The 22193-nt window shown below is 41.2% G+C and overlaps 1 protein-coding gene across 3 annotated transcripts in view; it reads right to left on the bottom strand.

Annotated features, from left to right (window-relative positions):
- Positions 1 to 8206: 8206 nt before the first annotated feature.
- Positions 8207 to 22193, bottom strand: part of TRIP12 (thyroid hormone receptor interactor 12) — a 127408-nt gene continuing 113421 nt past the window's right edge. For all 3 annotated transcript variants that reach the window (XM_015413482.1, XM_015413483.1, XM_015413484.1), the window contains 8 exons: positions 19697 to 19811; positions 18497 to 18651; positions 17582 to 17746; positions 16865 to 17029; positions 13710 to 13823; positions 13127 to 13221; positions 12563 to 12666; positions 8207 to 11280 (listed from right to left, as the gene is read on the bottom strand). In XM_015413482.1, the coding sequence (XP_015268968.1) occupies positions 11084 to 11280; positions 12563 to 12666; positions 13127 to 13221; positions 13710 to 13823; positions 16865 to 17029; positions 17582 to 17746; positions 18497 to 18651; positions 19697 to 19811 (1110 nt within the window). In that variant the 3' untranslated portion in view covers positions 8207 to 11083. The remainder of the gene's footprint in view (positions 11281 to 12562; positions 12667 to 13126; positions 13222 to 13709; positions 13824 to 16864; positions 17030 to 17581; positions 17747 to 18496; positions 18652 to 19696; positions 19812 to 22193) is intronic.

Below are 22193 nucleotides of genomic sequence, written 5' to 3'. Positions count from 1 at the left end.
TGTGTGAGGTTGTCCATCAGGCAGATGCTTATCCAGGAATGGATGAGAGACCCAATGGGCTTTCCTTATTTATTTATTACATTTCTAGGCCACCCTCCCCTGCGAGCAGGACTCAGGGCAGCTTACAATAGAGATATACAATATATACCTAAGTTAAAAAAATTAAAACCAACAAAGAAAACAACAGTCCTTAGTGAAATGTATCAGTTCCAAGATGGCTAGCAGTCAGGATTCCTGGTTTAGGAGATCGCAGACCTCCCAGAAGAAACTTGTAAAAGATGGGGGGGTGGGGAGAGCAGGGCTATTTTTGGGCAGGAACTCACAGGAACTTCAGAGTTGGCCACGCCCACTCCAAGTTGGGCAGGCCTGGGGCCCCCCAGGAAGGATTGGGGAGGCATTTAAATGTCTCCCCATGCCTTCCCTCGCCTGTCCAAGGGCTGGCTTTTCTGGGCTTCCCACAGCCGCGGGACAACTGGGCAAGCCAAGGGAAGGCAGTTTAAACTGCCTCCACTCCAAGGGCTGGCTTGCCCCGGGCTCCCTGCAGCCGCGGGGTGCCCAGGCAAGCCAATGGAAGGCATGGGGTGTGGCCTAATATGTGAGTGAGTTTCTGCTGTTGGGTGTGGCCTATTATGCTAATGAGTTCCTGCTGGGCTTTTTCTAAAAAAAAAAAGCCCTGGGGGGGGGGGGGGAAAAGGGGTCTTTTTCCAAAAAAAAAAAGCCCTGGGGGGGGGGGGAGATAAAGGGTAAGAAGAGTATGAGGGTGCCAGATCCCATAATTGTGCGGTCACTGTCCTCAACCAAAAGCCCGGAGGAACATCTCTGCTTTACAAGCCCTGAGAAAAGACAACAAATCCTGCAGGGCTCCGGTGTTCTCTGGCAGAGAGTTCCATCAGGTAGGGGCCAGAGCCTGGTTGAGGAAAGCCTAATCTCTCTGTGGCTGGGGCCCACCAGGAGGCTCTTACTTCCTGAGTGTAATGCTGTTTTCGGGGCATATTGAGAGAGACCAGGAGACGGAATGCTTAGGCTTTTAAAAATAGCCAGTGCTAAAAATGTTTTATGGTACACTATTCTATACATGCTTACTCAGTGAGATTTCTTAGTTGGATCCTATAAATCCATTCCAGTACGCACAGCGGCCCTCTGCTGCAAGATTTCTTCCTTGAGCACCAAAGGAAGGCTCCATGAGCCAAAGGAACTGCCCCCATTAGCAGAACAAATCCACAGAATATAGTCAACTGCGTTTGGTGGCATCTGCTCCCAAGTAAATGTGAATAGGATGTAACCTCGGGTTAGTATCCAAAAGAACCCTGTGGGCAAACCTAAAGCACTTGCATTCATGCATAAGAGTTCCGCCAGATTTCCTTGCTCACTACAGTCCCTTGCACTGTGCCACCTATTGTTTAAGAGTTCCCTTAAAGTGAAGGTGGGAGGGCGGAGGCTGAAAATATAGTGCATACGCAGATAGCTGCACACAGAACTTGACTTGTGACTGTAGTTTGGAATGAATAATTTGTGAATACTGTTAATATGAGTCAGGAAGCAGAAGAAAACCGTACGTAAACTGAATATATATTCAGCCAATCTTGGTTTGAGTTCAAATTGCAGACATTGGAAATGTGAAAATTTATTTGTAAAAGCAACCAGAGTGTTGAGCACTTAGCTGAAAACGAATTGGTTGATTTTTCACCAATTCTTTTCCCAAAGAAAGATTGAACAGTTAACAAGGAGTAAGCATTACTCAGCAGTTTGCTGGAGAATAAAATTTAAGTTTTACATGTCAACAAGACTCCTTCCACCCTGACCTGGATAGCCCAGGCAAGCCTGATCATGTCAGATCAGAAGCTAAGCAGGGTTGACTCTGGCAAGTACTTGGATGAGAGACCTCCTTGGAATACCGGAGGCGGGAAGCAGGGGCAGGCTTTATTCAGCCACCTCTCTGAATATCCTTCAGGCCCCCAGTAGGGGTCAGTCACCAGAGGTTGCCATAATTTCCAGGTACACACACACACACATATTTACACGTATGAAAAATACAAAAAATACCAAAAAAACCCCCAAAACAATAAAAGATCACATGCACATTCACCTGTAAAATTACAGACTGTAAGAATTTCAGATGGTGCTTTCACACATGCCATAATGCAGTTTCAATCCATTTCAGTGACCATTTGCAAGTGGATTTTGCCATTTCACACAATCATTCAGTTGCAAAGTGCATTTATACTGTGTGTGTGTGTGTGTGAGAGAGAGAGAGAAAGCACCCTTAATGTCTGCAGCCATACCCATATAAGTATTTGGTTATAGAAGGTTTAAGGTACTGGCAGGTAGATGACAGAGCCAAACTGATCCATGTAGTGATTCCTAATGGCATCCCATGTTTGAGTTCCTCATCATCCAAGTGATTATAAAAAATGGAGACTGACCAACCAGATGCACTCCCATTTTTAACTTGTGCCTGGTAGCAGGCATAATGAATGCTAAGTTACTGTCTCATCCGATGTATTGCCAACAAGCACAAGTTATGGTGTGAGCCAAGTGTTCCTGTTTCAAAACTTGCCTGAGCCCATGAATTTGCTAAATAGGCACATCAATCTCTCTTAACATACCCACCCAATCTTAAATGCAGTTCCGCAGGGCCTGTAAGGCAGGGATGTGCCACCAGGCCTTTGGTTGAGGACAGCAGCGGTTTCCATCTGGCTGGCACTTCTGTCTCTTGCCCACCCCGCCATGAGGCAGTGGCACAACTGGACGTTTTAGCGCCATCATATTAGATTAATTACTGTACTTTCATTGTTTTAACCAAGAATCTACTGTATAAATGTTGTTTTTATGGACGTACACAACCCTGAGCCCTGTTTCACAGGGGAGGGCAGTCTAGAATATAATTAATATAAATTTTATTTATATTATTTTATATATTTGCTTTATATATTTTTACTATCTCATATTATAAATATAGGTAAAGGTTCCCTTGCTCGAAAGCCAGTCGAATCCGACTCTAGGATTGCGGTGCTCATCTCTGTTTCGAAGCCGAAGAGCCAGCACTGTCTGAAGACGTTTCCGTGGTCATGTGGCCGGCATGACTAAACACCAAGGCGCACGGAACGCTGTTACCTTCCCACCGAAGTGGTACCTATTTATCTACTTGCAATTTCTTGCTTTCGAACTGCTAGGTTGGCAGGAGCTGGAACTAGAGACGGGAGCTCACTCCGTCTTGTGGCACCCGGGTCTCAAACTGCTGAACTACTGACCTTCCACAGCCTGCAGTTCAGCATCTTAACCACTTGAGCCACCGCAGCTCCTATTATAAATATAGAATATGATAAATAAAATAAATCAAATCAAATGAACAAATAAATGTATTTACAAGAGTAGACAACTCCTGGCATGTGTGCAGAATGGCAGCACACCGGGCCATTTTGCTCAGCATGGCAGCCCAGTTGGGCTCACCCGAAAGCCAGGGATGTCATCAAGCCATGCTGGATCGCAGCACAACTGGGGGGGGGGGGGTTTAGAGCAGTAATTTAATCAACCAGAGCTCCTTCTGGTCCCTGGTCACAGTAAGTGCCAGCAGCCCCACCCCAACCAACAGTGCTCTATACTGCACAGGTGTGTAGCATGACTGTTCATACCGCAAGGGAGGTGCAGGATGTTGCCAGCCACATGTGTGCCACTGCATCTCTGAATGGCAAAAGCCATCATAGGGTCATCCCTGAGACCAGCACAGCCTTCATGCCCCCATTTTTGTTTACCAATACTTGACAAGTAGACACTGCTTTCCATTCAGACCAACAAATGTTGCCCACCTCTGGCTTTGAACATTCTCAAAAGCATCAGTTGTTACTGTTATAATAGTATACTTTTTATGATTTTGAAGCAGAAACATTTTGCAAACCAAAGTCAATTGCTTGCACATTTACAAGGAAAATCAACCGCTTACATGTTTATTCAGAAGCAAACTTATGGATTTATTTATTTCCAAATAAATTTGCATTAGACTGCAATATTAGATACATTCAGGACTGGAACTTGGGGTGGGGTTACATGTGTTGAAAAGCATTCAGCAGCAGGCCTGGTGCAGCAACAAAATGCCAATGATTCCCCATTTGCCATTAGCGGCATTGCACTGACCTGGATGGCCCAGGCTAGCCTGATCTTGTTAGATTACAGAAGCTAAGCAGGGTCAGCCCTGGCTGGTATTTGGATGGGAGACTGCCAAGGAATACCACTGTCCTGGCACAGACCCAGGCAATGGCAAACCACCAGGGAAACCTCTCTTGCCTTCAAAGCCCTATGGGGTTGCCCTAAGTCAGCTGCAACTTGATGGCAAAAAAAGAAAATAAAAGGTAGCACTGCAATTACCAGATCTGTACCTAGGTATTCCTGCAGCCATCTGATCAGCCATTTCCACTATCTATAGCAACAGAAAAGCTGAGCATTCTCTTGCAAGATGCTGTTATGCTCAAACTCTCAATGCACAATTATGCTCAAACTCTCAATGCACAAGTTCTCCTGTGGAGGAAAATTAAGATCTCGGCGACAATACTCACTAGCATTCTGGTGGGCCTGGTATACCATAGTGGCCATGCGGGTCAAAAGCAACAGAACAAAGTTTGAATCCAGTGGCACCTTTAAGACCAACAAAGTTTAATTCTGAGTATAAGCTCTTCAGGTACCTTCCTAACAAATGCAGAGTAGAGACTGCTACAGAAAATGCTATGGAATGGTCAGCAGCTGTTTCTGCCTACAGGATGGCACGATCAACAGGCCCTGCTGCACCGTGGTGCAACACTGATACAAAGCAGCACAACACAAAAGGCAGTCCTACAGCTTTTAGAATAATTAACAACATTCTGAACTAACCCCAGAAACAAACAAGTTGCCAGTGAAGAGTTCCTAAGCAAGGGAACAGTTAGTACAAGCTTGCTTCAACCTAACAAATGGGCAGCTATATTTTGCATCAGCTGACATTTCTAAATTGTCTTCAATGGTTGTTCCAGGGATAATGGATTACAACAGTCCAGCCTCAAGATCACTATAAAAACGACACTTCCTGTCCCCTAGATTAACTTGCTTCTTTGATAGCAATGTAGGCTCCAGGGTAACTAATTGAGCCAACTGTACTTTTATTAAATATGGGACATAAAAAACACTCCCCAAAACCTCGGCCTTCCCACTAGCATAACACCCATTTTGTCTGACTTTGGCTTCAGCTTGATCACCCTCAGTCACTACACCGCTGATAAAACACTAACCAGGCCTGGACTGCTTTATTATAAAGCCTAATCATGCATGAAGGGGTTGTATGGTGGAACAAAATACTGTCTTTAAAAAAGTTGGCATCAGAGTACAGAGGTGGGACATCAGAGTCCAAAATACACGCATGGGGCCGCACCTTCTACCTGCATGCTTTGTGACATTCATTCTATGGCATTTGCTTGCCAAAGCTTCAAATCAAAGGCCTTTGAGTTAACAGGGGCCCATCACCATTGCTTTCAAGAGAAATTGTGATTAGCCAAATACAAGCTCAGGAGAGACATCCCCAAAATGCACACACACAATGTTGAACTTGTTCTTCTAAGTCTGATGCTGCTTTCTCAGGGTCTCCCCCCGCTTTGGCCAGTGAAGAGCTACTCATGAGACAGTCTCTCTCTTGACAGGCATAATAGACAGAGCCTTCTGCTTTGATAGACAGAAATCGTAATTGCAGGTGGTGTAGCTATTTCCAGGAAAAGACAAAATGACACATCATTTACAAAAGCACTGGTGCTTTGCTGGTGCAGAAGGGACACAATCAAGATTAATGAGAAACGGCTGAAGCCCAAACAGAAGACTATGGATTCAGACCTGTAATGTTCTGATGTGAAAATATTTGTCAATAGGATTTAATACCTCGTTTGGATATTGACAGGGGAGTGGGGAAGAGAAGCCAGGAAGAATGTTTCTATGTTCTTTATTTACCCCAGTATACATACATTTAATTATGAAAGCCAAACAGTGATCACCTGCCAGTGACTATTTTCCATATTTAATATAAAGTGTACCTAATGGTTGAAAAAGGAACTATGACCTTTAAATAAACGCGCCCCCCCCCCCCTTTCCATCTCAGGATTTACTCTACAGGCCAAGTGTCATTTGTATTTAAGTCATGACTGAGGTAATATAATACTTTTCACAACTTCATTTCAGATCTTATGAAGTAGGTTGAATTTCTCAAAATACTGCACAATTCTTTGGAGGGAGATCCTTGAAAGAACAGCTGTGGCACTAGAGGAGCATATAGCAACTATGTTCATGGCTGATTCATAAAGACCATAAACATATTGACTTGGACTAAAGATTTCTGCAGACAAAAAGGATTTTCATATGCAGAGCATAACTTTCCCACCTCCTCCACTTAACTGCCACCCAAAATGTTACTCATTCATAAATGGGGACCCTCATGAACAACACAAGTGGGAGTCAGGACTGCAGTATGAGTGGGGAACATATAAAAATCCTTCTTCCTTCATCTGTGGAAATCCTTTGTGCAATCCAAACCATTAGATTAAGCACCAAAGACAGCTCACATTCAGCAAACTGAGTATTTCTGCCAGGACCATCCTTCTGTGGCTGTAACTGAGTTCTGTTCTATGACAGGCAGCTTCCTTGCCAAGCCATTAAGTGGTGGGCTGTAGAAACCTTGAGAACAGCAGGGCTACCCTAGCTCCCTGATGGCACAGGGCTAATTTCAAGGTTCTTCCCAAGCTATCATTAGCCAAGACAAGGATATTTAGGTAAGAAAGATCACATTATAGGGTCGATTATGGTTGATACCATACTAGTGCGTGAGGGAAAAGTGATACACAATAAGCAACAACATGAACAAAGGAAATGAAGAGCAACAAAACATTGTTTCAATGATCTGATATGATGGTGAACTAGGTATTTCATGATATATGTGGCTACTGCTACGAACAGCCACCGCGTATCTAAGTTTCCCACATTCTCCATAGCGGTGAGAACTTTTTTCACAGTCCCTGCATTGGCTGCAGGAAAGATGCATAACACTAAAGTCCGAACAGAAGTTATTGTAGACAGCATGGAGGGAGAAGCTATACACATGAATACCATTTTCAACAGCCACAGCTATAGTGCAGCAAGTGGATTAGGTTCTGAATCAGTAAATGGTGATGAAATATGTGAATTGTTCAGTGCTGTAACAGTGAACCTTTTGCTACTAACAAAGCTCTTAAATTTTATGGTTTTCACAATTGTGGAAAATGGGGAAGCAGGTAGACTAGACTATTCAATGGTACACTTCCCATGCAAAGCTTGTAGCTCTTCAGCTGCCTTCTAAAAATGGAAAGCAGCATTTTTAAATAGTGTCAGCCAAAGGCATGTTTCCACTACTCACAACTAGCCTTTCAAGAACACTAACAAAAATAGATGTTTGCGAGCTATGTACATGAAAACATTTTTTAAAAGCACAGATTAAAATTAAGTGTCGAAAGATTGGTGTTCCAGGAAGATAAAGTAGAAGCTGGGGTCTTCATTCTAACGGACACTGGAGGCAGCAGCTTTCCCAATATTTCCACAAATATATTCTCAGGATCTTGTTGGTCTCTTAAGGTGCTAATGGACTCGAACCTAGCAGTTGTACTGCAGAGCAACATGGCTGGCTACCCTCTGAAACTATGCAGTTTGGCTAAATGATCTTGGTCGATTTCCCCACTTTCACATATGAGGAGTTTTAGCTCATCAGGGCCTGTAGTCAGAATAGGAAGTAAAGCAGAAGTATTCTGCACGAATAAAAAATTACCCATAAACCAACAAGGGACAAGCAAGTGCTGATATCAGAGTCTAACTGCAGGAAAAAGAATTGGCAATAGGCCAGAACCAAAGAGCAATTGCTGTTTTGCTACAAGTGTATTTGGACAGACGAAAGGCACCAAATAGTGGAAATGTGCAGTTGTATATCGATACAGGAAAGTTGTAGCTGAATTGTACAAATATAACAGCAGTCCTGTTTGTTCAGACTAAGGCTCTATCTATTCCAGAATCCTGTAGGCAACAAGCAAAGCATTATAGAATTTATTTTCCCTCTAGTGAGTAAAAAAGACATGTTAATTAAGTTGCGTCATGTCAAATACAGAACAGTGTTAGAAGAAAAAGAGTTCCAGATAGGACATGTCTGTAGCATGCTGTACACAATGGAAACGGCACAGATTTGTTAAAACACAAACCATTATAATGCCTAAAAATTCATAAAACTGAGAGGAGTTGCTGAGTAACTTCTTCAGTGATCAGAGTTTCAATGCAATGTATTCTTAGAATGACTATTAAAATGACAACCACAGACATACATAATTGAATTTCATTGGCAGAGTGCCTTTACATGTTGGTTTAAGGCTTGAGCGACTCTTTATTCCTCAAAACATAGTTGCAATTAGCCTACAGAAAACTGGTAGTGTATGCCAATAACGTGTAAGGTCACCCACATAAGCATTATATCAGTTCCAGAGAGATGGGTGTGCCATCCTTCTTAGCTGACAAAGTCTGCCATTCTGTTTCAAAATGTTACTCAATTGCAAACCCAAGTTTGCTACTACTACCAAACACTCAGAATGCCACAACTGGCTCCTTCACAAGTTTACTTGGGAGATACTTGTACTGGATAAATTCACTCTTTACCTTTTATATGTACACGTGACATCTTAGGTGTACAGCTTAGCACTTGTATGGCAAGTATCTAAAAGGATCTTAAAACTGGCTCCATGAGCTCAAAGGGAAGTCAGACTTGCTTGGTTCAAAATGGCAGCCCCTAGGCCACATGGCAAACTGCTTTCAAACAGAAGACGATTTCAAAAGAGATGATATACCATATGGAGGAGCAGTTCAAAGACCAAAAAAACCCCACCATTGTACTGGACTTACACAAGCTTGTTGCAGGAGTCTAAGGAGCTATCTCTCTCTCATCCAGTATATGAGGTGGCCCTTTAAAGTTCACTAAGGTCCTATTTTACAGAATGCTGTCAGTGAACCAGAACTCCTGAACCAGTGAGTCATCATGGCCCTTCAGGCTCCAAAAGGCAAGTAAGCTATTTAAATTTAAAGCACTACAAGTCAATGAAAGCCACATTCTATAGGGAGACAACATGGGTAAAAAAATATCAATACAGATGATATTTTAATACAAAATATTTTTACATAAGTCAGTCTTTTTTAAAATATAGAACCTTAAAAAAAGAACAAGTGGCTATCAACACACTATAAACACACGTCTTTGTGCAGAGTTTGATAGCGTTATCAGGAACAATTTTAAATACCAGTCCATACTTTTAACACTGCCTTTCGGTTTCTATGAAATATTAGCCATGTTCTGCATGACCAATATTATGTCCACTGTGAAGCACTTCCATTCAGTTCTAATCTGACAGACTGCTCAGAGTCTTTGCACAATGATTTCACATTCAGCTTCTCATCACAGTTCAGTGGTGCACAGTATGGCCAGTCCCATTAAATTCTGTGAACGTTAACTTAAAAAGAATGTCAATTACATGTACTGAAGTACATTGTATAGTTACAAGTTCTTCGTCTGAAAAGGAAACTTGCTGATGCTTAAGAGAACTTCTACCCTGATCATCCAACCAAATTTTAACAGCACTCAAGTGTCCATTTTGATTTCTCAAAGTTGAATAAAGTAATGTCAGATTTTCATTAAGAGATGAGCTACATAGCATGTACATCTCGGGAATGTTTTAGAATATTCTTGTTGTTGTTTTTTGCACTCATGAAAATAAGAATACTGGATCTTGCAGACTTTTGTTTTAATGGTAAATCATCCATGACAAGGTGGCCAGTTAGCCAAGGAGATTTACGATGATTTACTTGCATTGGAATAATTTACACAATTGAACTTATGCATACAGTACAGAACTATGAACAAAAAGGAGAAGCAAACTTTATTTATATTCAGGTAAAACATTAACCTGATGAAGTAAATTATTGCAGATTTGAGAAATCAGCACATAAAACAATTGGACAGAGCATTGCTTACAGGTGCTTAATCTGTGTAAAAAGAAATGCTGAACTGTTTTGATCCACACCAGTGCTGGGAGGGGGAGGGTCAGAAGAAAGGGGGAAACATTACAGAAAAAACATGAGCTTAAAATCAAGGATAAGGATCGAACGGGGGAAGGACGCTACTAATTTGATTTTATAAAAAACTTTACATCAATTCAAAATGTTCTGGCCACACAATAAATATTGGCCAGACCAATCAGTTGTTGAGTTTTTCAACTACACAAAAGAATCAATTCCTCCTAGCCCATGGTAAGAGGCGGTTGCCTAAATCACTATGTGAACAGTTCTAGTGTATCTCCTGGTAAAGAATGTAGCGAATAATATACTACTACTACATTAAAACTAAGCTATAAGAAAGGTTCTACCTACTTACAAAGGCGGAATTATTGACAATATATTTAATAAAATTAAATTATTTCTTAATTTGAGAAAACATGGAACAGTAAATGCCCATGTTCAAAATGTAACAATTGTTGTGAGTGGAGTACATAAACAGCCTTGTGGATTGCACATCAGACAATACATGAGGGAAGAAAATTGGGAGGGGGGGGGAGTGATGGTACACAGAACTAGTCTACTTAACTAGATGTGTCAATACATGTATTTCAATTTCTGTACTTATGTACAAAGTTGTCTTTGGGAGGAAAAAACTGCAGACTTGGCTAGATGGATACACACAGCCCAGTATTAAACTGCACAGCAACATTTATTGTTCCAGCCTGAAAAAACATCCCTTTTTAAATTTCACACAGCAAAGCAAGTTAAACTTCACTCATCGATAAATGATAATTTAAACACAAGAACTTGCTAAAGAAACCTTGTCACAACAACTTTAGGGCCTGATCACTTTTAAGTCCATGGGGCCTTTAATGAATATCAACCTAGTGTCTTTGTTTATAATCTGCAAGCCGTTTTCTACAACAAGGCGTAACATTTCCTCGACTCAGATGATACATTTAGAAAAGAATCATGATTCTCTTTTTGCTGTAACAGGCAGACATTGCATTTTTCATTGAGATCAGGAAAGATGGAATGACTGCTGCCCTTCTCTTGCAGCTATCAAGAGTTTTTCACGCATTATCTCAATACTTGAATAGTCTGGCAACTTGAGATAGTTTACACAGGTCATTACTGAGGGTAAGAAGTCATCTGGATTTTCTGTAGACTCAAATGTCTTGCGTACAATTGTAAGGGGAGGATTCAAACTTCGAAAGCCTGTGCAGAAAAAAACCAATGTTCACTGTATTAAGCAGATTTAATATGAAATAAATAAGTGTTCATGTATCGGTAAAGGGGGGAAGGGAGGAGAGAATCCTGCATCCTTCATGCTGCCTTTGCATCTTATGTGAGTTTCTTCAGCCACGTCTAATTTAAGTCTTCCCCCCCCTGCTCACCCCTGCTAAGCCTCCCACTGACACCTGTTCTCTCCTCCAGCATTAAAATGTTAGAGGCTTTAATTACTGGGAAAGGTGCTGGTGAAGCCTCCACAACACTTCTGTTTCATCAACATGCATGGTACACTGTTTAACGTAAAGACCCTAACATTAGGAAAAAGTACCTGGAACCTGGCCTCTATAAGGCAGAGCAGTGGTGGAAGCAGCACACAGCATTGCCTCCCTTTCCTAGCCTCAAAAAATTACTAGACAACTACGAGTAAGAAGGAGCACATGCAGCTGCCACTGTGCTGCAGTACACAGGGCTGAGCGTGTTGCTCTTCTGCTTCACTCCCAGAGGCCAAGAACTCCAGGCTCTTAAAAGAGGAAGTGCCACAGTTAACCATAGAGTAGCACTATGGCGGCTGCATGTCCAGCTCCATCACTGGCCCAAGATGGAATTGTTTGGCACGTGCATATTTGCCAACAGACATTTACTCATACAAGCAGAAAACTTCAGTGTTAAGACTCGCTCTCATCATGTCCGCCTAAGGCAGAGGAGATGGGCTTTCATTGCAGTTCCTTATGAACTATGTTAAGGCTGCAATCCCACGTATGCCACTGTGTAGTCAACTATCTCCCAGCCTCATGGAGTGAGATTTCCCCCTGCCGCCGCAAACTGTGGAGCCCCTCCCCCAGTTCATTCCTAAGGAACAGCACAGAGTGCAAAGTGGTAGGTTTGCAGTGGGCAAGAAGAATCTGGACAGAGCGCCACCCCTTTTCTGAAGGATTAAGCGCCTTTAAGTCTCTGAAACGGTGTGGTTACATACATGTCAATTACAGGCAGTAAGCTTTACCGCAATTAGTTGACCTTATTTCCAATTACAGCTCAAGCAGGATCAAGCTGTAAATGAGCTAATTATAATAGTTTATTTTGAACCCCAATGGTATTAATTTGCAATTCAAAAGATCTTACACACTTTTAATCTACAGGAGGCAAAAATGTTTAATTTAGAACTAAAGCTGTGTGAGGATCCAATACAGTGAAAAATAGCTATAATTTAACTCTGTGCATGTTGAAGTTAGCCATTATGCTTACTTATGAATATTATAAAGACACCCACCTCCTACTGGCAGTCTAGGGCTACCAGTGACAAACTGGAGAAATAATCTTTGCTGCTCGCTATCAAAATTACTGAGAATTTCAAACAGGAACTTCACAGCACGACTAGAATAAAAGAGGAATATTTAAGATTAGAGGCATTAAAGACAGCATCCATTAATGCACAGACAAGTCACTGCAATGCTCTTTTATATGGCTATGACATAAAATAGCGGTTAGATAGTTTGTAGAAGCTGTCAGTCACCACAGGTAGTAGCCCTGACCTGGATAGTCCAGGCTAGCCTGATATGGTCAGATCTTGAAAGCTAGTCTCGGCTAATATTTGGAAGGGTGACCTCCAAGGAATACTGGGGGTATGACACAGAAGCAGACAACGGCGAATCACCTCTGAAACGTCTCTTGCCTTAAAAACAAGTCTAGCTTGCCACCTAGTGGTGCATAATGCTAAAAGAAATAGAACTTCTGGCTGCCAGACAATCTTAGGATCTCCTGGCTATACTAAACACACACTGCCATATGATGATTATTATTCTTACTATCACAGGTCATAACAAATTCATATTACCTGTCATGTGTATAACCATGATCCGGCCTGCAACATTCCATTAATGTCTTTGCATCCCAAGTGTCTGTTTTGCTGCCACACAGCAACTGATCCAGCTAGAAAAATATTTGGAATGGGAGGAATGGAGAGAAGAGAACAAAGACTGCTTACTGCTGTTATAGAATGCTCATATGCTTAATACAATTCCTTCTATAAAAAACTGAAGTGTGGCCGACGCCTAACCAAAACCCAGATCATTCTGCAACCTTGTCCCAAACTGCTGAATGCTTCAACTCCCAACTTCTGATGCTTACTTTGCTTCTCACTCTTTTAAGTAGTTTTCAGGATATAAAATCTAAGCCCATATCTTTGTATATTGAGAAAGGTTGGTTTTTGAATACAAATCTTCAGAGACAAACCATTAGCTACTGAAACATCTTATAAAAGCTACATACTTCACCAGAAATTTTCTGGGAGTGCTGAAAATTCTCCATTAGCAGATCCTAAGTCATCTCTACAACTACAGTTCCTCTCTTACATTATTAATCTTACAGACAGCAAGCAGGTCAAGTATATGAAGTTAAATCTGGTACAAGTTACAAACCTCCTCGGGATAGAAGTACTGAAGGTGACTGAGGGGAAAGACAGATTCAAATCCATCTCTGAAGGAGTCAAATTGCCTGGAAACGCCTTCATTTAGTGCCCAGAATATGACTAGCTATGGAGAGAGGAGAACACAATAAAAATGTCCAGTTATCACAATATTCAAGAGTTCCTCGGCAATATTAATATAATCCTCTGTTTCCTTTCAAAATACAGTCATAACCTAGAGAATAAAAATGGGATTTGAAGATACAAATTCTGTTGTAAGTCAATTCTATTCTCTAGTTTATTTTTCATTTCTAAAGTTACCAAAAATATGATGCTAAATAGGAACAACCAGCAATGTGTTCAAGCTGGGCCGATCCCTAGATTTGTTAAAACAGGTTTAATGAGTTCTGCAAAAGGATTAATACAGGAGAATTTCTATATTTAGCCAGTTGTATTTGCTTAAAACCAAAGGTTATATCAAAAATGTCAGTATTTCCAATAATACAGAAATACATAAGGTATCCCAAACTTAAACTAGACATAGGTATTGGGGTATGGCCAAAAAAAAACCCTGGAATTTTTTGGTTCGGGTCTATTGGACCCGAACAAAGTTATTTCCGAAAAATCGCAGATCCGAATACCTGTATGGTATTTGGATCTGGGATTTTTCAGAAATCCTGATTTTTTGGGGGTCCAATAGACTTGAGAAGAAAAATGGCAATAAAAAAAAAAAGAACTAGGTGGGCTTGATTTCTCCCGCAGCACAATTTAAATCGTCCTAGAGCTGTTCCCAGGATCTCTATGCGGCAGGAAGATCTCCAGCCCCACAGGCAGTCCTCGCTGGGAGGCTTCTCCTGCAGTGCAGTTTAAACCATGCCATAGGAGAAGCTGGCTCCAAGATACGAATGTGGCATGGAGCTCTCAGCTCCTGCCACCCCAGCTGATCCTAGGCTGGCTCCTCTTAGTTTGGTTTAAACTAAGCTGCAAGGGGAGCCAGCCCCAGATGAGTCAGCATGGAGTCCTCAGCTCCCACTGCGCTGGTCAATCCTGGGCTTCACTGCTTTCAATGGAAAGGGGGGGGAGTCATTTAAAGGGATCATAGACCCTTTAAATGCCTTCTCCAAGCCATGCGACTCCAGGGCAAGAGAACTCAGAAGGTATTTAAAAAGCTCATAGTCCCTTTAAACACCTCCAAGTGGCAAGTCTACCCAGGAGGCATTTAAAGGGACTGTAAGCCATTTAAATGCCTTCAGAGTTCACTTGCCATGGAATTGTCTGGCTTCAAGAAGGCATTTAAAGGGACCACGATCCCTTTAAATGCCCTTTAAATTCGGCTTTCCAGCAATCCCAAAAATCCCTAATATTATTGGGATTTTTGGGGCTTGCTGATTTCAGATGGCTGGAAGGCAGTAAGGTATTTTTCTGGCTCAGTTTATGCCGAATGCACACCCCTATACTCCAGAGTAATTTAAGGATCCCCATGGATGACGAAGTTCATAGCATGGGCTGCAAAGATAAACAAGAATACTCCTACAGTCATGTATTTATTCAGACCACAAAGCAAAAGATGCATCTTATCCAGACCACAAAGCAAAAGATGTACCTTTTTTGCATTCCTCAACCCGGTTCAAGTCTTATAAGAGCTTTTTAGAATACATGACGTTAGATCTCGCTAACACAGTTTCTGGATATGATTACTCTTGATAACCAGATATGGTACAGAAAAGCAATCATTCTGAATAGGCTACAGATCAATACAAGAGACTGAAGTAAGTTGCACCTCTGTTTCCCTTAAGGGTGCAACTTCCAGGCCAGACTTTACAGAGCTGTAACACACTGCCTAGCCCCTTAGACATTTTCCAGAAGCCTAATTACTCTATAGTGAGCTAGCTCCTCCAAAGCCCTATGGAAAAAGTGCCAAATCTGCCTAACAATCCCAGCTCAGCAGCTTCAAGTTAACAGGCCAACTGACTACAGAGTAACTGATTGTTTCATAGGGTGCTGTTACTCATAGCTTACCATGATCATTTATAACCAGATGGGAGTGTTCCACTCCAACAGGATTATTCAGTCTTGATAGATCTTGTGTTCAAGTTTCTCTATATTAGCAGTGCTTCTTTTGGTCTCATGTATTTTGGCCAGTTGAGAGTATTTGCCAGTTCCTTCATGCATCTGAAGAACTGGGCTCACAGTCTGAGCCATTTTTTAAAAAACCCTATTCTTATCATAAGACTGATACATGTTGCTTGTACAAACATACATGCTTTTGGAAGTCTATTTACTGGCATCAAATGAAATTTTACCCAATACATGGCATGACATTATGTATGCCATAATGGAATTTCAGTTCCACCAGAATTGCTGGCTAGTGTATTAATGGGTGTGTCACATTAAAAGCTACTAATAGAGTCAGTTCAATTACTTCTCTCCAATGTTCTCATAGTCAAATTGTACTAGATACTTGTAGTGGAGATGTATACACAATACTAGTTAGGAAGAAAATATGCTTCCTGCATCCATCAACTGCATTCAGGCCAGCAGTTTCAACTGAACATGCCTTCACATAAGGCAAAAAGAACAGCTGCAGTCTGGGCATGGGCATTCTTTGTAATAGCCCCACCACAGCCTCCAAAGCTAAGTCAAAGGACCAACCTCCTTGCTAGAATTCAGAAGAGAGCACAAGACTGAGCTTTTAAAATGGGCATTTGGTGTGAGCAGGAGTTAAATCTGTGGGCAATTTTATGGCTCTTTCTGGAAACAATTATATGCCATTTGATTAGACTGTGAACCACCTTCTGTAAAGGAGAAAGTGTGATACTTTATAAATGCATACCATTTTTTTAAATTAGAAGCTCTTCTTAAAACACACTGTATCCATATTACAGCTCAGTTATGTAGCTGCATATTCATTACAGAATCAAACAACCTTCAAATTCTGATAAACAATTTTGAGTGCAATTTGCAAGCAGATTTACTTCACTAAGTTAGCTGCATCTTTGATGTAGCCCTGACCTATTAAAGCAGTGGGAATTTTGTGAATGAATGTGGATTAATCCCTCCAAGGTAAAGACAGCTAATATTCTTTACAGTTAACATTGGCAATAGAAGCAAGTAAGAAACAGGCTTCTGGTCCCAATAAACCCTTCCAAAATAAACCTGTTTACTCACTCTGAGATATTCTTCTAAGTTATAAATGGTGACAGGTATATCTTTCCCTCCTTTTTTCAGCTCTATGTTGGGGAACCCTGGTAGTGTGAAATCCAACCCTAAATCTTCTACTGAACAACCATTCATTGTTAGGGTTTCCAACGCATACTGTAGATTTTCTTTGGTCTGAAAAATACAACACATGAGAGCTAGTACCAGCTTAAAATCTTCAAGCTTAATTTTTTAATATTTTAAATGAACACACAAATATAAGCTTCATGTAATTTTGCTTGTCATGTTACTAACCCCAAGCACTCAAAATGAGAGGCTACAAATTCAATAAAAATGCCTACCACATTTTGTTCAAGTCAGACATATTTCCCAACATTTGGACAGTTTACAAGGTTGCAAGAGTTAAAGCAGGACAGAGTACAGAAGAAACATCCACTGTGCATGAATAGAGCATATATTTAAAAAAATGAATATTCAAGTCACCATGGCAACCAATGTAGACTTTTTTCACCAAAAAGTAATGTCAAGAAGCAAAAACTACTTAAGCCTCAAGAGTGGCTGTTTTCTTATTACATATAATCATGTTGTTTCAATTAATTGTAACACATGCATGCTTTTGCTATAGGAAGTTTGCACACCACTGACACAAAATCTACATGGGAGATTTGCTAGACCAAAAAAAGCAAATTATAAAATTGGAATCTGCTGTCTGTTAATCATGTCTACCTGTGTTTTATCCTGCTCAAGTCTTCTCTTCTGTCTCACGACCTCTTCGAGATGGTATACTGATCTGGCTACTACAGGATCAATGTTGAACAAATCATGAGATGTTAGAGATGTTTCCTGTCGAAGCATCCATTTGTAAAACGGAAGGCCAAGGGGAAGGTCCACCTGTAAGTAAATAAGTTTCCCACCTTTAACTACAAATAGCTGAGATATATTCATTACCAGAGAAGAGTAAACTATTACCACATCTAAACAACTATAGGAAAAGGCTAAACTATTTTCTGCCTGCTACAGCAAGAAATCGAGCTGTACTCATACAATACAAAGGACCCACTTTTCAGGGGTTAAATTTCAAGTTATTCTGGGATGGCTCCAACAAACTGCTTGTGCAAGGCTCTCACAGACACAGAAGAGAATCTTCCCCTGCCTTCCTCTTCTCCCAGTGACTCATTAAAAGATACTGCTGGGGTCATTAAGATCCTCATGGATGAAGGGACACAGGACAGGGGTGGCAGGGTGCTACACTGAGGCAGGAGAATTGACCAGAAATTAGCTTGTGACCTCTTCCATCAGTGGAGCCTCCAGAGGCTGCAAGGGGAAATTTGGGAATATCTGCTTCCCTGTGTTCATGCTTCATAGGATGCAACTTACTAGTAACATACTCTGATAGCACGGCTGCAAGTACTGGGGAAGTTAACCTTGTTACCAATGTTATGTTGCTACTTTAGAGAGTTACTGCTGCATCCAGCTAATTTTCCAGTGTCATTTAAAGATGTATTAGCTATCTAAATTCAGAAGCCACCTCATTTTCAGAACATGTTTCAAAACTAGAACTCAAACCAGCTTTCCTAAACTACAGTTCCTACACAACACTTGAGTTAGTGGCAGTTAATCTAAAGCCAACTCCATTCTTACCAGTCTGAAATCCATGATAGCTTTTGCCATTAGTTTTCCCAGAAAACGGAACTTCATTTTAACCTTAGCAATATGAGCAGGTTTAGCCGTTCTACCAAAGGGAAGTGCAAACAGGCCTTGAAGATTATGAATGTATTTGGTCCCTTCCTGGTTTCCTGTTTTGAAACAAACACAAGATGCTATTCCAAAAGTAAGCTTTAACCATTGGCTGTGTACAAAGATAAATGACATGAAAGACATCATTTTAGTTCAAAAACTGCAGTCATTTGTGAATATACTGTTCTGAAGCAAATGCCAAGGTACATTTAGAAACACAGGTCACTTTCTTTAATTAGAGGCAGCACAATTCAACTCCCCAGAAAATAAGCTCAAGCATTACATGTAGAAAGTCTGGGGCTCAATTATGAGCATCTCCAATTAGAGTTCAAATGACAGGTGTTAGGAAAGTCCTTTCTTTCCTAGAGACTTTGGAAAACTTACTGCAAAGTCAGAGCAGACGGTACTGAAGTAACTGACCAATTATTGAATTTGGTATGAAGTAAATTTGCCTTCTCAGAAGCCCAATGCATCTTTATATCATGCATGCTTAACTTACATTTCTGTTCATGCTACTCTTGAGTCTTATGGATCTTCCCTAACCTTGATGGACAAACACAAAAACCAGTGCCACCTTTACAGTCTTAATTCCTCAATAGTCTATAGCAGAGGTGTCAAACATAAGGCCCGGGGGCCAGAACCCAGCTCATCAGGGCTCTTATGCGGCCCGCGAGCAACTGCTGCAAGGGAGAGAGTATTGGGGGGAGTGGGCAGAGCCACTCCATTGTGGCTTCAGCATGGCAGAACAACCTCGTCTGCAGCAGTCAGTCATCATGGGAGCCTCTGCCCAGCCCTGCACTGCTGCCCTTCCAGTCCACCTATGTGGGTTTTCCTTTGCACCCCCCCTCCCCAGCCCATGGGGCCTTGCAGTGAGGACACGCCAACTCAGAGCTTACCAGCTGCTGTCCTTTATACAGTTTCTATCTCTGGTACCTGGCATTACATTTTAAGGCATACATGGCCTGGCCCAACAAAATGACATTTATGTCAGATCTGGCCCTCATAACAAATGAGTTTGACACCTCTGGTCTATAGTCCTTTAAAGCAGTTATTAGCTTTGAATATTCCATCATCTGAAAATATCCAGAAGATGGTTTTAGTTACCTTTAGGATTGGCAAGAGTAACTTCTTCACCTCTCCACAATCCCAGATCTGCTCTCTGTAGTTCCTGAGATACAAGTGCATAAAACTCCAGTGTAGGTCCTAAACCTGTGCCAACCTTTTAAGAGAAAGGTATTTTTTTAATTCAGAGATGATCTTTACAAAAAGTACTTTAAAAATGTTCATAACAGAAAGTAAGAATGTACTAGTAGAAGCTGTAAACAAATATAAAATTCTTAGGCACATAGAGGAACAAAGCCTGCCAAGGGAGAAATCAGCATAGCTTCTGCAAAATGAAGTTCTGCCTCAGCAACCTTTTGGAGTTCCCTGAAAAGGTTAACATACATGTAGTTAAAGTGACTTGGTATACATTATATACTTGAATGTGGTTTAAACTGGACTGCCCAATAGACTCACCACCATCCTCCATTGTTTCCAATGGAGGGGGAAGGCATTTAAAGTGATTGCAGTCCCTTTAAATGCCTTTTACAAGCCCTAAGTGAACTCTGAAGGCATTTAAAGGACTCACAGTCCCTTTACATGCTTTCTTGAAGCAGTAAGTTCACCCGGAAGCTGTTTAAAGGGACTGCAATTTGGTATAGGCCAAATGCACACCCCTAGTTCTCACAACGGAGGGAAGTAAGCAGAAGGGTTCCCCAAGGATCAGTACTGGGGCCAGTGAATTCATAAAATGGGGGTAGTGGGGTTAGCAGTATAGTGGCCACATGACACAACATTATTCAGGATGGTGAAAACCAGGGCAACTGTGAAGACCTCCAGGAGGATCTCTGCAATTTATGTGGCAAAATTAGTTCAATGTGGGTCGGTGAAAAGTAATGCATGCTGGACCAAAAAATCCCATCTTCAAGCATATGCTAATGGGTTCATAACTTGCTGAGATTGAGAGGGAAACAGATCCTGGGATTGTACTGAATAGCACAATGAAAACGTCAATACAGTTTTGCCACAATAGTGAAAAATGCAAACTCTGTCCTGGCTATTATTAGGAAAGGGACAGAAAATAAGACAGCCCATATTATAGTACCCTTGTAAAGTGCAGCGGCCTCATTTGGAACACTGTGTGCAGTTCTGGCCAACATATCTCAAAAAGGACATCGCAGAGCTGAAAAAAGTACAGAAGAAGGCAGCCAGGATGATTTGGAGCACCTTTCCTATGAGGAAAGGCGGAAGTGTCTAGAACTTTTCCCTTTAGAAGAGACGACTAAGCAGAGGGACATAATAGAGGTTTATAAAATTATGCATGGGATAGAGAGAGTGGACAGAGAACTTTCCCCTTCTCCCCAAATACTACAACTCAAGGATATCCAATGAAGCTGATGTGCAGTAGGTTCAGGACTGACAAAAAAAGGAAACACTTGTTTAGTCAACAAGTGATTAAAACATGGAATTCACTGCCAGAGGATGTAATGATGGACATAAGCATAGATAGCTTTAAAAGGGGATTAGACAGATTCATGGAAGATCAGTGGCTTCTAGCTATGGTGACTAAAAGGAACCTCCAAATTTAGAGGCAGTAAACCTCTGAATATCCATGCCAGGAGTCAAAGTTAGGGGAAGGCCTCAGCCTCTATGTTATGTTTCATTGGCTCTCTGGAATAACTGGAATGGCCACTGTATGAGACAGGATGGATTAGATGGACTGGTCTGATCCAACAGGTCTCTTTGTATGTTCTTCTGAAGCTTGTTCCTGGTGTTTCCCCCCGCCCAATATTATGATTAAACACACATTGCAATCAATAATCTTCAACTGGGAAAAAAGTTTCTCTCTGAACATCACAAAGAAATGCATGACAGAAAAAAGCAATGTTTACTTTTATCTTCTAAGACCTCTAGAAACGAACTATAATTTAAATTCAAGGGCAGGCATAGAAAATAGTTAAAGCACTGGGTTGAAAGGAGTCATGTGTTGCACAGGCAGAAAAAACCCAGTCCTCAGATTTTGGTATCACAGTTCTATTAACTGTAATGCTGCCATACTAATAAGGCACCCTAACATACTTCACGCCCAATTACCTTTTCTGCCCCCCCCCTTGAAAGTTGTGATTTAAGAAATAAATTATTCAGCAAGTATGTTCTAGAAATTGAGATGGTTGGACAATTTCTGCCCATCCTCCACCTCCTCCAAAGTAACAGGCAAATCACTAAACAGTTTCCCAGGAAAAATTCCATCATCCCACATACTATAGATCCTGTCTAATAACTTTGAAACCCCTCCCAAATACACCACTACTGCTTCCTGTTCTTGCAATTGCTAGATACATTAAATCAAGACAGGATACCCTGCACAGACATGTCATAAACTAATAATTCTTGGTGATGTTAACAAGCCTGAAATTCACCATGCTTTCTCTCTCCTTCTCCTTTGTCTTGTGCATAAAGCAATGACTGAAGTCTTCCTAAAGCAGAAAGTTTTCAACTGAAGAACAATTTGTTACAAAGAACAATTTGTTGTGAGATCCAAACTCCGACACTTAATAAA

Source organism: Gekko japonicus, unplaced genomic scaffold, assembly GCF_001447785.1.
Source record: "Gekko japonicus isolate JY-2015 unplaced genomic scaffold, Gekko_japonicus_V1.1 scaffold155, whole genome shotgun sequence".
Taxonomy (NCBI): Eukaryota; Metazoa; Chordata; class Lepidosauria; order Squamata; family Gekkonidae; genus Gekko; species Gekko japonicus.
Note: the sequence above shows the minus strand (reverse complement) of the source record. Positions and strands in the feature narration are given on the sequence as shown.